The sequence below is a fragment of the Halichoeres trimaculatus genome, unplaced genomic scaffold (genome assembly GCF_033239565.1).
Source record: "Halichoeres trimaculatus isolate MK-OKI-2021-1 unplaced genomic scaffold, fHalTri1.1 fHalTri1_scaffold_2, whole genome shotgun sequence".
Classification (NCBI taxonomy): domain Eukaryota; kingdom Metazoa; phylum Chordata; class Actinopteri; order Labriformes; family Labridae; genus Halichoeres; species Halichoeres trimaculatus.
The window spans coordinates 22,194,338-22,206,748 of NW_027437180.1; the positions used below are offsets into that span (position 1 = coordinate 22,194,338).

A 12,411-nucleotide genomic window follows, 5' to 3' on the forward strand; every position below is an offset into this window, starting at 1 on the left:
TTTATTTCTCATGAAATATATCAAATCACCTATATATTTAGCTTACACCAGAAAGTGCTCACGTGTACAGCTTAGGCACTATTTGTGTAACATTTTTTTACTGTTCCACCCAGCCCTTTATTCTGCCCCAAGTTCATTCTGATAGACTTCTAAAATTTCAATTATTTCTTCCCTTTTCATCTTTCAATTGCTCCCTCCCAGACTCTCAAAATCCAAAAGGTTCTTCCCACAGGCTCCAGTCATACAAACAAATAAACCAACAACCTTTTCTTACCCACAGTGGAGCCAATAAGTGATAATTATTCTCTTTATTAACCCAATATGCTGATGCCAGCTTATAACTACAGCATTCCCCACAAGCTCCAGAATAAAGACTCGATCAGGATTTGGATGATGGCCAAGCTGGGAGTTTACACTTTTGTCTGACTATTGGATTCATCCCCATAATCGGGCATTATCCCCCACATAAAGTCCTTTCCAATCTAATCTGTGTTTAATCAGCAGCACTAATTTTTTTAAACTAGTCTGCTGATTGAAGCCATTAGTGCGCTTTTTTCAGCTTTGAGTTGCTCATGTTAATGGAAAACAAGTGAAACAAGTGTGCTTGTGGCTTTCAGGAGCCGAAATGGGACCTAAAAATATACCATTGAGTGGCATAGTTCAGCAGTAAATATTTGCAGGTTCACATGTTCATTCCCACTTCCATCAAGCAATCTCACTGGAGTTGATCCTGCTAACAGACAAACTGCCTCGCCACCATTTCACCAGCACTGCAAAACAAACACAGCCCAGTTCCCAGTTATCCAACTAGTAGAGCTAATAAGTTCTGACAGCCCCTTAAATTTTTCAGTAAATCTTGTATTTAAAGGTCATGCAATCTGTGTGTGTGTGTGTGTTTTTATCTAGAGATAAGATCTCAATCTCTTCAAATCTCTTCCATCTCAAAGTCAGGCTTTTGTTATTGCCAGGGGGATTTCTCATGCTCCCTCTAGCTATGCTGATAACAGAAAGGCCATAAAAAGCTGCAGCCTCAAGATGGGCTCCTTCAAATTGTGCTGTGGACTGGGCCAATTAGTTTGATTTGGCTGCAGCTTCCAACATTGAAACGCTCTATTGCACCAACTCCTCAGTCACTGTGCCATAAGTACCCAGCAAACGCTGTGATCACCCAAAGAATTTAACACTCTGAATCTACTAATGGGATTTCCTTTGGCAGTGTGAATGTCCTAGCTGTCAAATAGGGCATCAGCATGTCCTGGTGCTTAAGGTGCAAAGTAATGAACTCTGGATAAATGTGTTGTGTACCGGGATGAACTTATTATCATTTGTGCATATTTTTATTTTTTGTTACAGACTGCTATTCAAATGGGTCACATGGAGGACTGGGTTTACTCTCTGCTTCACCATGTTTGTGATCCTGATGACATGCTGCAGAAGTAATGGACGTCTGTGACCTCCATATCACTCTAATTGTCAGCTTGTGCATGCTTGGATGCCCAGGTTGGAGTCGAGACCTCATGAAACCTACAGGTTAGTTCTTGAATGTCGGTGCAAGAGCTGAATGTTTGCTTCTGTCTTGAAGAAAATACCCTGATACCTCACTCATTCTTGTACTGTAAGTATGAGATGAGATGTTTAAGACTATGTTTGTTTTTGTTTTTTTTGCATAGTTTAGCATGAGGATTGTAGCCAAAAATAAAAGCCTTACTTAGTCTCTATAAATTTAATAGAACCCTGCCCAGCTCTTCAGCTTCACTGTGTTATCTGTGGGAAAACTGTAGTGAAAAAATATCATTTTGTGTGTTTTTAATTCTTTTTCTCACTTTGGGAAAAATACTTGTGAAGCCATGTGCTGTAACTTTCAGAAGTACCCTGATTTCTTTGCCAAATCACAGAAAAACTGTCGCAGGAAGAAATAGTTCTACAAGTGCAATTCTGTACCACGACAGCCGTTTGGATTTGTGCTCAGACCTTAACATGGCCTCTGAAGCGCTAAAACTTGTCAGTATTGATATTAGACTGAGCAAAGCTAATTGTTCTCCTGTTTTCAAGTCTTTGCACTGGCATTACATGCAAACAAGTGCGTTTTTCCAAATTTCAAGGTGCTACTGTCTAGTTGTGCATTCTCCCCTGTATTTTTAATGGCCACCCAAAGCTGAACCCTTTATAAGGGTAAAACTTTGCATGGAAGTTCTGAAAAATTGCAAGGTCAAGTTAAATTAGCCATAGTACTCATAAAATATGTTACGCTACCTTATTTTATTGGCAATAATTTATTTAGATTGTTAATTATTCAAATCCAAAAGCTTTTATTACAAGGATTTTCTTGCAGTAAACTCACTTTATTGTAAAAAACTGAATTTTCAACCCACACATTTTTGTACACATGCATATTAACTTCAACCATTTAAGCTCAAACTGGGCTTGTTTTTGTTGTGAAAATGGGGTCAGATGATCTTCATGTAAAGAGTTCTCCCTAAAGCTCGATGACTTTCTTCATCGTTACTTGCAATTAATTATTTAAATATTGACTGACCTTTTCGAGCTAAAGATAATTGCTTGTGTGGCCAAGTGAAGAAGACACAGCCGTGCATCACTCCCCACTAATTGATTTGGCTGCTGCTCTCGTGAACTTTTCATTGTGATCAGCACTGTGACAGAAAGTTATCACCCATCAATTTTTGAGATGAGTGGTTTTCAAAGGTGCCCATAAATTTCAGTCAGGTGATGATACTGCCAAGGTACCCCTTTGAGAAGCAGCATAAAGCTTGCATGGGATCCATGCACTACACACTGCCCCTGCCTGGCTGTAGGAAGCAGCGCCTGTCTGTGGGAGAGCTCATTCCAGGTCACCCACTCTCTGTGGGCGAGAGAGCGGGAGAGGGTGGAGAGTGCAGGAGAGGGAGGGAGACAAAGTGAAATTACAGACCAGGAAGAGGGAGAAAAAGAGTATCTATAACTCGATAACAGCTGGCTATCACACCATTCTTTCCAGATAGAGAGCCTTGAATGCAGACCTGTTTATTTTGTTGCCATTTATTGACGCAGTGATTCATTTCCTGGGTCTATATAAAGCCATGTTTTGCAGCTTCCATGAAATGTCTCTACTGTGGCACTGCCTCAGTCTGTAATCATTGTACACAAGACAAGAAATTTGTCTTGTCGGCTCATCATGCAGTTATTAGGCTGAATGCAGCCCACCTACTTTCTTTACTGAGCAGCTAACACAGAAACATTGCAGTGAATCATACTTTTATGGATTTCTATTGTACTTGCCTGTCCATCAGTCTTGATGATTGTCAGATAAGCTCTGGTGGATGATGCCAATGCGTTTTGTGAAAGTGGGCGAGTAGATGTTGTAACTGTAAGGTGGTGGACCATGTGAGCATGACAGAGCGGAATAAGGATTTGGTGTAGCTGCCAAAAAAGCATGAAATTTACAGTGCTATTCTTAAAAACACATGCAGAATGATAGTAAAAGTACAGCCCAAAGTGTCCTATCAGGTCTTGTTGTCATGGAAACAATGTCCTCTTTGTTTTTTTATTTTTTATTTTGGCTAAAATGATTTTTAAGCAAAGTTGACAGTTACATGCTTTTATGGAGCGTGTTACAGTTAGCTATGCAGCTAATTAGCACAGCGTGCCTTAAAAGATTTCCGTATTAGTTGCATCAGCAGTGAGCAGGCTGCAAAGGGGCTGCGTGTGGAGAGAGATGGTGGGTGGGTGGGTGTGATCAGTGGGGCCAGTGGGTGTAACATCAGTCAGTGAATGAGTGGCCAGTGTCCTGTAGCACTTAGCAAAGCAGGTTGTTTATGAATGAAGACGTGTAATTCAGCACAGGTCCAAAAACACAAACCATATCAATCTGGGATGCGCCTCTGCCAAAACAAAAGTGGTGACACTCTGAAAAAGTCAGTTACCATGGATACAAAAATTGCCCACATCATTTTTGTCAGAGGCCTTGTGTAATCGTTCTCTCTCCCCTGTAATTTATCTATTTATGCATTTATTTATACATTCACATATCGGTTTGTGTGTGAGCTTGCCTGCTGCTTTTGTAGCTTGAGTTGCTTTAATTGGACTTTTTCTGTCTCCTTTCCTCTGGTTCATTCCAGGAGGATTGGAGTTCTGGGCTTTGACTATTAGCTAAACAACATTAGTGAAATGAGCTTTTGTCTTCAATAATTATACGGAGTAATAACAAAATAGTTAGCAAACTGTTGACGCACTGTGATAATGGCACTTCTTCGTTTCTCAAGCTCTTTCATAGCCACCCGCTGCTATAAGCTATTAAAAGATATGTAGTAAAAAGAAGTTGGGAATCAGAAATGAAGAGGTAAAAGCTCAGTCAAGTGTTGGGATGCTGGGTGCCAAATTTCAACCTGAGCTTTGTCCATATGTAGGAGTGTGTGAGTGTTTCAGTGGGTTTCGTGTCTGAGCAGCAGCTCAAAATGCCGGAGTAACTTTGCTCAACGTGCTGTAGGCCTATGAAAGATGCATGAGGACTGAGCCCAATGGTGGTAAATCAGTCATAAAAACAGGGACACATGTTCAGACAATCTAACACTGTGGGCTCCTCCCATCTTGCCTAAATGCCTACAACTGTCTGCAGACTCTCTGTCCTTATGCTGTGCTGGAGTAATGAAGTAAAGGCACACAAAATGAGCAAAGGGGAAACTATTGAGTTTATGTTCACGCAAAAACCCTGTAAAAGGCACTGTTTCAGAATTTTCTTCAGGGAGTTCTGCATGAAAACACTGCTTTAAATGAGACTATACTAAAAGAAAAGGACATTGTTTTAAAGCTTATTAAGGGTGGCCCAGTAAAACGTATGATTTTATTTCCTCAGCAGCAGCTTATTGTTTAAATATAGAATAAGATGAGCCTGGTGATACTATCTAATATCAAGGCTAATTTTTGTCCATGAAAGCCACCTTACTGCATCATCTTGAGTCCCTAAACAGTTTGTCTTGGGTCCAGTCTGTCCCAACAAGGAGTCCTGTGCTGAGTAACTATCAGGAGGGGATGATGGTGGGTGGGGTTGTATAAAAGAAAGGCTATTATATTCGAAACACCAGGATTTTTTTCTGAAAAGAAGACCATCATCTACAGTTCCTCTGGTCTGTCTCCTCTTTTATGTCAACGTTATGCAATCGTCTTTTTTCTTTCATTCCAAGCCTGGGAGGCTTGGGCTCTGACGGAGGAGGATAGAGGACCTCAACAGGTGGAGATTTTTATTCTAGGGATAGAAGAGGAGGAGGAGGAGGAGGAGGTGGAGGTGGTAGAGGAAGGGGAGGTAGTGAACCGTCCCTTAATAATAAGCCCTGTGGTCTGCTTACACTGAGCTGCTTTTTTGCCTCAGAGTATAACTCGGCTTATGACAGCCAGTAGTAGATCCCTGGCCTGCTAACATGACCCCATGCTGTATCTACACCATCTGTCTGCAACGGGACTCCAAGGCAACACTCAGAGGAGGATGCAGAGAGAAAGAAGGAGAGAGGGAGAGAGATGACAGGAGGGAGGGTAAAGGGGGGTGTTGTCAGCGCTTCCAGAAAGCCCCCTGTGCTGCACTTTTGATCTGCTAATTATGTATAATTGAGACTGTGTAATTCACAAGGGTTGGCTCTGTTTTCCCCTATCTGACCCTTTAAACAAACTCAAGTGATGACGAGGGATCGTGACACATCATCAGTAATAAATGTGTCGCTGCATTTATTTTGAAGGGATCAGTATTTTAATTTTGGGGAACGGAACTGTGTGCATTTGGGACCACTTGATTGGGTTAAAGCACTTCAGCGGATATTGAAATATTTTATCAGTGCGCAGTGAATGCTCTGAGGAGCGGAGGCGCCACGCCGCCACTCGTTTGACGCCGAGACAGTCGTCACATCTCTCTCACACACACAACACACACTCAAACACACACAGAAGGGGAAGACATTCTAGCACAAACGCGCGCACGCGGTTTTCGTTTGGCGAGATGGCACCAGGTGATGCCATGATCGACGAATGAGGATTCACTGGTGTGCCTTACCTCTCGTGCCTCATCATTTTCTTTGGAGATGAACGACTAGCAAAGAAACAAGTCGAGCCGAGAGAGACGGAAGAGGAAGAAACACAGCCCTGTTGTTGTCCACGAGCTCTGAAGTTGGAGATGCTGTTTTGGAGACATGGCGAAGTCTTCCAAGCGCGCGCACTCATAACTCGCCATTTATCTTTCTGATATTTTGGGAGATGAAGTCACCCAAGTCACCCTCACCACCCCCAACCCCCACCACCCACCACATCAACCTTCTCCCATTCAGGCCCGTTGCCCATATGTTTAATTAACTAGGCTGATGTGCAAGTACCTTCAGCCAGCGACGCGTGGGCGGACGGGCTGCGGGGTAAAGAGGCTGCTGAAGAATATTTTCTTATTCCTGTTCGCCCGGGCGCCTGGTTCTTTACCGGAGCATCATCTCTATGGTGCAACGTAGAAAGCTACAAAAATAACTCGACCCGTTTCAACTTGTCCCGAATTGTTTCGTGCGTTATTCTGGAGTGCAGTGCTCGTTCGGAGAGCGCGTGAGGGAGAAGTAGAGGAAAGAGGGTGAGTGAGGAAAGGAGAGAGTGTGTGTGCGTAAGTGTGTGTGTTTTGATGTTATTTGTGACGGAATCCCCTCTTCAGTCTCCAAGAATCTGAGAGCGGCGCGAGAAGGAGGAGGAGGACAGGAGAGAAGGAGGAGGAGGAGGAGGCGCGCGGACCTGTCCACGAGCCCTCACTGCGGAACGCGCGGGGCTGCCGCTGGAGATTCCAAAAACCAACGGTTATTTTGGATGCGAGAGACTAACTGTTCCCCGTACTTCATCGATTTTTGCTTCCCCATTTCCCGGTTCATTTCTGCTGCTGAGTGGACGGTGTTTGACGTCTTTACCAAGAGGAATACTACCTTTTTTAAACCAGGGAGAGGGGGAGGTCTTCAGAGGCAGACAGGTGGATTTCTGCATGGTGGTGGTGTCTCTTTTGGGGGGGACTGGATGGAGGAGAAATTGATGGATTAATTTGACGGTGGACAGTCGTTTTGTGATTCCCACTCCTGCCGAGGGCAAACGAATGGAGTAACAGGCTGCAATGTCATCTCCACCTGGCCGCCTGGAGAGATGTGTCACGGGAATGGGGTGAGTTAGTTTAATTAGTCTATATTTTTAGCTTAGCTTGGAACTAACTCTCACCGCTTAATGGAAGGTGCAAAAATAATCCGATATTTTGAAGGGTTCGGTGGTTTTAATAGGTATCTGCCGCACACACTCTCCACTTCAAAGTGGAGCAGAGGAGGGATGACTGGTTTGTGCTCCTTTCTCCGCTCCTCTGTTCGTCCGAGTCGCCGACACACAACCTGCTGCATGCCCTACATAGAGGAGCCCGGCACCGGGGAGAGGAGCGTGAGGCGAATATTTGCTGAGGAGCCACAGGCTGTTTTTAACGTTTCTCTCTCCCCTTCCTCTCTCACCCCCTTCGTCACAAACGCAGGAGTGAGAGCGAGAAAGAAGGAGAGAGATAGGGGTAGAGAGTAACGTTACAATTTTGTCTTTCTCGCCAGTCACAAACTCACCTTTGAATTTAACTCGTTTTCTGTTGTACGTCATGCAAGCTTTCCATTCAACAAGCCCGTGTTCCAGCATCCTAAAAAAAGCCACGCATGCACGCGCAGTTTTGCTCCCACGTACGCAAACATAGCCTGTAATACAACACGCGCGCACGCATATAGAACACGCTGGTATTTGATGCAATTCAAACTGTGAAATGCGTGTGAGTCACGAGGACATTGGGTAATTATATTTATAACCCATAAAACAAAGACGGCATCCTTCAGGTGCGCGTGTGCTTTTGTAGAAAAGAGTGAAATTCAACAAGTCTACGCTTTAAAAGGCTTCAGTTCAATAAGCCGCAGCTTTTTCCTTCATTTTCCTGTTTTTCAGATCAAGTTTGAACACTTTTCCTCTGGCTTCACTGACGCTGTGAGAAGGCACCAAAATGCCAGTAAACGGACAGGTCATGGTGGCTGCCTGCACGTGCCCTCACACCACGGCAGCAAAACTCAGCATTCATCCCACGGACTCCGAAGAAGAAGGCGCAAAACCTCCGCGACCGCAAACCTGCCGCAGCCACGCTTTGTGACACCGAAGGTAAGCACCGCGGCTCAGGAGAAAGTGTCCGTTGGAGCGGCTCATGCGCGGCGCAATAAGACGCTAAGCGGCGCTGTTGCATCACATTATGCCCGGCTACTGATGAGAGGCCGTGTAATGAATTCATATCTCAAATTACAGTTTTCAGGCTTTGAATGCAGTCACGTTGTAGAAACACATTTTCTTCCGTTTTCCTCCCGCTTTCCGTGCCAAGTCTGACACGAAGTGTCTTCTCCTCCTCCCTGGGACATAGAGGCAATCATACACACAAACACACACAGATGTTACATGGGGGGTAACTCTATAGGAGCACTGAAGTCTGACATGATGGAATATAAGGCTCTAATTCCCATAATTCTGACTTATGATCTTGGTGGAAAAGGAATACCCATCACTTTTAATACTAAGCCCTAAGTGCGTGTGTGTGTGCATATTTATCATCATCATTTAGGGCAAATTATCATGCATGCCAGTCCAGACTCATTGTGTGTGATATAGGGAGCTGCACAGCGAGAGAGAGAGAGAGCCAATGCGCTCAGCAGTAGCCTATTTTCTAGAATAGTGGGATGACACAAAAGGAGATCAACTCTGTAGGGCATAAATGCAATAGAGTGGGGAGCAGTGAATGTGGAGAGCCGTTGCTTCCGTTATTAAAGATATCCTGTGCTAAGCAGCAATGAATTTTGGGGGCAGTGTCACAGCACCTTTAAAACCTTATCAGTATCTTATTGTGGGTCTACTTTTCTCTTCCTTTTACTTTTTGTTGCTATCATACCAGAGATGTTTCTTTCATAGTTGGATAGAAGGTGGAAATCTTGGGTAATTTACTGTTGCCCGACAACTGAAAAAAAAAAAGCCAAACAGAAAAGCAACAAGAACGTAAAATATTTCCAGCGATGTGATCCATCTTCTCTGTCCCATTCTGGCTGTGCCTGACATAGTGTTGAAATTATAGGTCGAGATGCATCTCACTGAGCTGTTCACTCAACCGTTTCTATGTTGGCAAAGCAGGCACTGTAGTCCAGAATTCATTGTCTCCAAGCAGCTCGGCAGTGTAGCCAGGAGTGAGACTGTGTCGTTCTGCTTTTCTGCAGTTAAGGCTATTTAATCCCTCACATTAAACGAGCTCTTCTCAACATGTTTTCCCGCTGCCTTTAACAAGATGGCCCTCTTGAGATTATTCCTATGGCACCTAAGTGGCACTGACGGAGTTCACACAAACATTGCGTTTCTTGTACTATTGCTCATAACAAAGATCTAAAAGGTGTCTTTCTTGCTCGATGCTCGATGCTGCTAAGTTTATATTAAAACAGAAAAATGTTAGTTGTAAAAAAAAAAACAGGCCTGAAAGAGAGGGAGAGAGAGGTGCCTTGTAAGGACAAGACTGCTAAAGGTGAACAGCCAGACTTCTGTGTCATCCCATTTTCAGTGTTTTGGTTTCTTGCTTGACTTTTTCTAGAGCTGGCGCACAAATTTAGCCCAGAATCCACATATGCCTGCAAGTGGGAAAGGGTTCAGAGAGCATTCACACTGAAGCCTTTTTCTTTTCATGAAAGATACATTGAGTTTTTTACCTTGGTTGAACCGCTTAAGTGATTCAAAAGTATCGCAACAGTAATTCTTGTGTATTTACTGTGACACAGTATCAAAGAATAGCTTACCAGCATACAAAAATGCTTCGATAAAAACTGGTCTTTAAAATGTATGCACATATACTTTTTTTTAATCCTAATGGTGTTTTGTTCACTCCACAGTCTCAGACATCACATGTAAATCTTCTTTTTTGTCGTACTTGTTTCCATGAACATGTAGAGTGTTTTGGGTGGGAGTATCCACACACAAGATAACATTGTAGAGCTTATGAAGAATAATTATAAAGAGGCTTAAAGAAGAGAAAAGCCAAAGAACTTGTGGGTGGTATGTGCACCTTCCTGCCCTGTGTTGTAGCTGTTTTTGTCCTGAAGGAGGTATTGACATATTCTGGATAAGAGCTACAGCAGATAATCCCTGTATCTGCACAGAGTTTTTGGCTGTAGAACACCATCCGCTGAAGTTGAAAATAAGGTTCATGGTGGTGTAGTTCTGCCCGGAACGTTAACAGCCAAAGCGTGTGAAGCCACAGAGCCTCTGGCATGGCCCTCAGCTTCAGCTGTCATCCGCTGAGTGAGTGCTTTCTCTGAAGTCAATTAAACCTGCCAGTGTGCTTGTACCGCTCTGCTTCAGAGTATCTTATTCTGACAAACCTCTGACAACAAAATCAGGCTACATTTAACTCTGTGTCCGACCAATTGGACTCTTTTTTGTCTCTTTTCTTCTTCACTTTTTGAAGAATTTTAAATTCTAAAAATGAGATTTTTATTTCCTGTGTGAAAAGGACTGAGTGACATATGATAATGAGTCATTTGACCCCTGCTGATCTTCTGTATTTTGATGTGTGATGGTGCAGCCTCAGACATAAGTTAATAACCCAAAAGCCTCCTAAGAACATGCGCTGTTTAATCATTTAATCAAAACGCAGTTGGAGGCCTTGATGAGTTTGTGGGCTGTAGTGATAATTAGTCGGGTTTGAGCGAAACATATTGGCTCATATTTTTAGACAGAAGAGATGTTGTCGATATTGCTCAACGTTTGCTGTTTGATTTCTGAAAACACACCATCCCATTCTCTCATGTGATATTTAGAAATTAAATTAATCTTCATTTGTGGCCAAAACTCTTCATTCATTCCAAAAATGTCGAGTAGATGTCTTCAGTCAGAATTGGTCCCATCATGAAGTGAAAATCAGGAGATGCTTGTTTCATACTCCTTTCCAAATGTCCTCAGTTAGGTCTTTGATTTCACGGCTGTTACACTTCTGCCTAAGCAAGAACAGAGACGACAGATCAGTTTTCAACTCTTTACTGTTTTGATTTAAGTAAGCTTATTGAAAGAAATGTCCATTTTTAGTTTTTTAAACCTGAAAAATAAGAGCTGCCATGGCTCAGGCTCAGATTTTGAGACCAAATCGTACTTTTATCCGTTTTAAAAATGTGTTTTTCCTGACTGAGAGGCAAGTGATTTGCAAGCTGAGAATCAGAATGATCTTGATCCTACTTGAGAGTGGGTGTCAGGGTGGATTTAGAGTCAAGGATAGTGGACTTTATAATAGATAAAGACGTTATAGAAAAACTGTGGCCTATACAGCTTGAAATTGATTTTAAAGCAGTATCTTGTCTTTAACTCAAAACAGATGTATGTCTAAAATTCAGAATGCTTACAGATTCTGGATGGTTCATGAACTTTGCTTCTGATTTTTAGAAGTTTGTTTGAATAATGAGTCTTCCTCACAATAATTTTTTCATTTTTATTTTTTTTTATTTATTTAATTAATATGTGTGTGTGTGTGTGTGTGTGTGAATTATATTACTGGACAACTGAGTGTTTTTTTGCTGCCATTTTTTTAGTGTGTCATAAAAATACTCATACTTATTATTTTTTATCATTATTATTATTATTAAGAAGATGCCCAAATGTTCTAACTCCAGCTAAAAATGTTCAACCTTTGTCATGTTATAATATTTGTTCATTAATGGTCAAAAGTTTTAGAACACCCTAATTCTCAACTTTTTTTTATTGAACTTCAAATATTTTGAGTCTAACTAATAGTTTGAAACAGTACAAGGGTAAGTGGTGAATTGCCTGAGGTTTAACAAAAGGGTTAGGTCAATCAAAACTTAAAAATCATTTAGACATTATTTCAGAGTAATACAAGAGACAGACCATCATAATCAGGGGCGTATTGAGTCGTTTGGGGGCCCAAGGCAAACCCAGTCAATGGGGCCCTCCATGTCCTTGTAACTCATCTTCCTCAGAGCTAGACTGGCCTTCCCTGGGTCCACTGTCTCTTTCCGAGGCATGAGACGGTGCTAATCTTGTACATGGTAACTTAACGCAACTAAATGCATTTCCTCAAGTTCTGTACTTGAGTTTGATTTTGAAAAAAGTGAATACATAATTTAGTCCACTTCGTCCTGCATTTGAAATCTTTTATGGTCAATTGACAGCTTATTTGTCCCACAGTGGAGAATTACGGAGTAACAGTAACAAACAAGAAAGTATGTAGTGAAAAACATTACAATAGGTAAATATTGAAAAAAATAATTTAGTAACGAAAAATATGTAAATATCAAGCACAACATACAACTGAAAAAAAAATCTACTGAAAGAGGTGATATTTGCAGTAACCATAATTTTTGGCACTATTAT

The 12,411-nt window shown here is 42.1% G+C and overlaps 1 protein-coding gene across 2 annotated transcripts in view; it reads left to right on the forward strand.

Moving 5' to 3' along the window:
- Positions 1–5,896: 5,896 nt before the first annotated feature.
- Positions 5,897–12,411, forward strand: part of grin2ab (glutamate receptor, ionotropic, N-methyl D-aspartate 2A, b) — a 128,167-nt gene continuing 121,652 nt past the window's right edge. The window contains exons 1-3 of one of the 2 annotated variants that reach the window (XM_074661841.1): positions 5,897–6,589; positions 6,668–7,158; positions 7,960–8,166. In XM_074661841.1, the coding sequence (XP_074517942.1) occupies positions 7,141–7,158; positions 7,960–8,166 (225 nt within the window). In that variant the 5' untranslated portion in view covers positions 5,897–6,589; positions 6,668–7,140. Of the gene's footprint in view, positions 7,159–7,959; positions 8,167–12,411 lie in introns of both variants that reach the window. The other variant, XM_074661836.1, reaches the window with a different exon arrangement.